General features: G+C 42.2%; 1 protein-coding gene across 1 annotated transcript; it reads left to right on the top strand.

The window, feature by feature from the left end:
* Positions 1 to 413: 413 nt before the first annotated feature.
* LOC126495306 (pregnancy-specific glycoprotein 22-like) lies at positions 414 to 3492 on the top strand. The gene is made up of 3 exons (XM_050132896.1): positions 414 to 627; positions 1821 to 2180; positions 3209 to 3492. Exons 1-3 carry the CDS (start codon positions 414 to 416, stop codon positions 3490 to 3492), a joined length of 858 nt encoding a protein of 285 aa, XP_049988853.1.
* Positions 3493 to 4685: the final 1193 nt, after the last annotated feature.

The following is a 4685-nucleotide window of genomic DNA, read 5'->3' as shown; positions in this document are numbered from 1 at the left end:
GATCTGTTGGTAGTAAGCTGGGGCAACGTTGACAACTGAAGAAAGAGAGCCATATAGTGGAAGTGACAAGTGTAGGGACATTGAAAAATGAAGGTTCTGTGCAGACCTCCACCAAGTAGGACAGGAGGACACTCAACCACAAACCTGGTACAATCAGTGGGCATAGCTGCTCAGGACATGGGACTTCATCTTTTTTAAACACAAAAGTGCATATATATATATATATATATATATATATATATATATAATCTCTTACTTCCTTTCTAGCCTTCCATTGGAATTGTGGACGTCTCGCTACCTCTGGCCAGCCCACTATTGAATCAGTGCCATCCAGTGTTGTTGAAGGAGGAAGTGTTCTTCTAATTGTTCGCAATCCCCCAGAGAATATTATAGCATTTGCTTGGTTCAAAGGAATGGTTGTGTTTAAGAGCCAGGAAGTTGCCCGATACATAATAGAGAAGAAATCAACAGTATGGGGGCCTGCACATAGTGGCAAAGAGACATTGTACAGTGATGGATCCCTGTTGCTTCATGGTGTAACTCAAAAAGACTCTGGGTTTTATACTCTAGCTATTCTGAGAACAGATATGAGAAGTGAAGAAGCACATGTTCATCTCCAGGTGGACCGTAAGTGATTCTCTGTGATTGTTCACTGCTGGGTGGGGCTTAGGCAGAGGGCTTTCATGGCTGGCCTAGCCTCCTTTTCTCTGCACTGTGTCATCATGTGGATATTTGAGCATTTAGTGCAGAACACACTGGTAGAGACAAATGGCCATGGATCAGCTTTCACCTTCAGAATCCACTTGCATCAAGGGCAATGTCAATGGGAAGTAACTCATCTTAAAAGGTGAGAGACAGCACAGTTTCTTTGGACTCTAAGACAAGGCAGTCCTTCATCCATTCATCTTTCAAAGGTTGCACTAAAGCAACAGAGGGGATTATTTTTTTAATGCTCTATTATTACATCCTATCAACTCTAATAGGAAACAATAGTTTTATAACATTCATGTCAAACTGGGATATTTATTAGCTCCAATTTGAGAATGTCATAAATAAAATCCAGAAACTGGTGCAGAGACCATGTAAGAGTGCTTCCTCTTGGCTTGCTCTTCATGCTTGCTCAACTTGCTCTCTTATGTCATCCAGGATTCCTAGCCCATGGCATGAGCTGCCTGCATTTGTCTGAATCCTTTTATATCAATCCCTAATTTAAAAATGATTTATAGTTGTACTCATAGCCTATCTGATGGTGGCATTTTCAATTGAGGCCTTGTCTTGCAAAAGGACTGTATCTTGAGTCAACTGATATAAAACCAGCTAACCTAGTATCTAAGCTTTTGAAAGACCTAAGTCTGCCTTGAAAACTAGACTGCACCTAGTCTCCAAATAATCCCAGGCCTAGGGGCTACATGAAAGAGAAGTAAGTACAGCTATTAGATGAAGACAGGGGTTTAGTATTGCCTTAGAGTAAACTGAAGAAAAAAATCTAGAAAGTTACAGGCCTGTTGTGTTCAGGAGAGGCATCATCTCATACCCCAGTTTGCATTATTTGAGCAGTATCTGCCTGATGGCAGTGAGGAATTAGTCATGTAGACTCCCAGGGGGACAGTTCCATGGGGATGAAATAACACTTTCAGGGGCACCTTTGGAAAGGAGGAGGCCATGTTTCTGCCCTTCATTATGTGGGATAGACACCCACCCTCCACACAAACTTGCAACTCTAGCCTGAGTGACAAATCTATCTGCTTAAGGTGGAGGTCAGAATCTTTTCACCAATACAAGGATCCCCATGTGATGACTTTTTGTCTTTTCCCTTTCAGCCTCATATTCTCTGTGTTGCAACCCTCTCACTCCTTTCCCACTCATGATCCAACCATTGCCTCCATATGTTGTTGAAGGGAATGATGTACTTCTTAACGTTCATAATCTTCCAGAAGATCTGCAAGGCTATGCCTGGTACAAAATGATATATAGGGGCCATGTCATTAAAATTGTAGAATACAGCTCAGCCATGTATTCTCTCTCTTGGGAGCCTGAATACGAACCAAGAGGGACAATGTACAAAGATGGATCCCTGATGCTCCTGAATGTCACTGAGGAAGATGCAGGAATGTATGCACTAGCAATTTTAAACAAAGATTTCAAAATAGAAGAAGCCTACGTGAAATTTCATGTATACAGTAAGTAACTCTCTATGGTCTCTAGTTCCTGGGGGTGGCTTATTCTACTTCATACACTGAAATTCCAGGATTGGACTATGCCTGCTCTCTCTACCACTGCATTGTGTCCCTCAATTGTGGTTTGGGCCCTTACAGTAAGACACACATGGGATAGATATACAGCAATAGATTGAAACCCTCAGCTGCCCATTCCCTGCGGAGTGGAGGACTCATGCTGGGTAAAGTCAGCCCCAGAATGTCAGCATCACTTGGAGCACTCATGATGCACATATCCCCAGAAAGACTCTCTGGGAATTAGGCAGTCCCAGGCTGGTGACACCATGTGTTGCTCATAGAGAGCACCAGGATGCCCTGACTCTAAAACTTGGTCCCCAGTGGCCTCAAAGTGACACTGGGGAGCTTTTTATAACTGTTTAGGTTTCCTGTAAGAACTGGCATGAACAAGGCTTTACTGACTGTTCAAGTCATGGGACTGACTGTCTTCTAGAGTATAGAATCATCTGTGTATTGCCATGACAGCTGCAAGCTAGGTAGGTCACCTGTCTATCTCCTTCTTCTGAGGCTCAATAGACAGGTGTCTGGGTCATTATCCTATTGTTCTGATTGACTTATGAGACTTCACAGGAAGGGCAAGACACCAAGGTAAGAAACATAGAGGTAGCTACTTCTTATTCCTCCTTCCCATGCAGGAGTCCAGCCTAGGGAATTCTCTTCTGCAGGTAAATAATAACAGATGCTGCTGTTGTCAGCAGCTCTCAAGGCCGGACCATTGCTCATAACTAAGCTTAACTCATGGACACAGCAATGACTACTCACTGTGTGTCCTTTTATGAGGAATTGGAGACACAGGAAACAGTGCCTGAATCAGGTCACATAGTCCCTAGGTGTCAGATTCAAAGCACAATATATGTCTGTACTCACAGCTCTGAATTCTTCCACATAGATGCTTTATAAAGTATGAACTAAGGAATGCCTGGTTGGTTTCTTTGGACTACTGTCATTTGGGACCATTTTCTGTTTCTTCACAGAGAATGTGACACAGCCCTTTGTGCAAATCTCTGATACCACAGTCGCAGGACAAAGATCTGTGATCTTCTCCTGCATTTCACCTGACACTAATATCTCTATCCGTTGGATCTTCAATAAGAAGAATCTGCAGCTCAAAGAGAGGATGACTTTGTCCCCAACAAAGTGTGGACTCAAAATAGATCCTGTCAAGAGTGAGGATGCTGGAGAATATCAATGTGAGGTCTTCAACCGAGTCAGTTCGAAGATCAGTCCCCCAGTGAGTCTGGCCATCATGAACGAGTGACCACACCTCTCATTCTACTGCAGAGTTGGGGCATTTCTTTATCAAGGGTGTACAAAATAGAGAAAAGTTGTGTGATGAAAATGATTAGTTGTACTCAGGTACAACTAGCATTACTAGTATGTAATCATGGGATACATGAATGTACAAGGGAAGGGCAGAATTTAAAGTGAGGATGTTTTAAAAGGAAAATAAAGATATCAATATGTTAACCAAAAATTCACAGCCCTTAAGGTTGTGGTTCAAATATATAACAATCCATCAGAATTTATGTCACCTAATTTCAGAAACCCTCGAAATTTGGATGTTCTGAATCTTCTGTGAAAATGTGCATTGTTTGCGTAGAGAAAAACGTCCTCTCATATACTCAAATACATTCCCTGTTTACCCAATTCAACTAGGCACAATGTTGCCTGCACATCAATCATCCATGTGAAATGAGCAAGATAGACAGGAAAAGGACTGTGTATGTTTCACTGTGGATATAACTGGTTTCTAAATAGTTTTGATCCACATTTTTTTTAATGAAAAGTCTTTCACGTAAAGGAGATCATACTGTTTTCATCCTGAGAGTGGCATTGACAGTGGGACCTTTCACATAAGAGTCTTCCTGTAGTATATATTTCTTTCCTTCTGCCTTCTTCTCTCACATATTACATCTCAACCAGTTTCCTCTCCCTCCACACCTCCCTAAGCTCCCACTTCCCCTCTACCCCAGACCCACCCTTCTTCTCTTTCCCTTAAAAAATGAGCACCCTCCCAGGCATATCTATAGAACATGGCATGGCAAGCTTTATTATGCTTACCATATGAGAGATGAGAAAGGCAACCTAGTAGGAAGAAAAGTGTCTGAAGGGCAGGAAAAAGAGTCAGAGATGTCCATATTTTCATGGGGTTCTTTCCCCTTCTGGTTCCTATAATCCATCCTCCCCTATTCTAGGGAGTTCCCCTGCTACTGCCAAGTGTTCTGCTGATTGCCTCTGGATTTTCTCCCATCACTTGCTGGATGATGCCTCTCTGATAACTATTAGTCTAGGCACTTATCTATGAGTATAACAAATTATCTTTAGTAATTAATTCACTGAAATGTTTTTCCAGTCATGTTTGGTTCTATCGTGAATTTTTGGGTTGTTTAGCCTTTCATTCCTAGCCATCCAGGCAGTGTCAGGTCTGGTCTGCCTCCCATGGCATGGGCT

The sequence above is a fragment of the Alexandromys fortis genome, unplaced genomic scaffold (assembly GCF_014885135.2).
Source record: "Alexandromys fortis isolate MF-2015 unplaced genomic scaffold, M_Fortis_MF-2015_v1.1 scaffold_472, whole genome shotgun sequence".
Taxonomy (NCBI): Eukaryota; Metazoa; Chordata; class Mammalia; order Rodentia; family Cricetidae; genus Alexandromys; species Alexandromys fortis.
This window is presented reverse-complemented; position numbering and strand designations above follow the sequence as displayed.

What these genes read in the sequence shown, in the direction of transcription:
- LOC126495306 (XM_050132896.1), top strand. Translation starts at nt 414, where the DNA reads ATGGTTGTGTTTAAGAGCCAGGAAGTTGCCCGATACATAATAGAGAAG. An exon ending in TGTTCATCTCCAGGTGGACC is followed by an intron (nt 628 to 1,820) that starts GTAAGTGATTCT and finishes TTTCCCTTTCAG; the next exon opens with CCTCATATTCTCTGTGTTGC. An exon ending in CGTGAAATTTCATGTATACA is followed by an intron (nt 2,181 to 3,208) that starts GTAAGTAACTCT and finishes GTTTCTTCACAG; the next exon opens with AGAATGTGACACAGCCCTTT.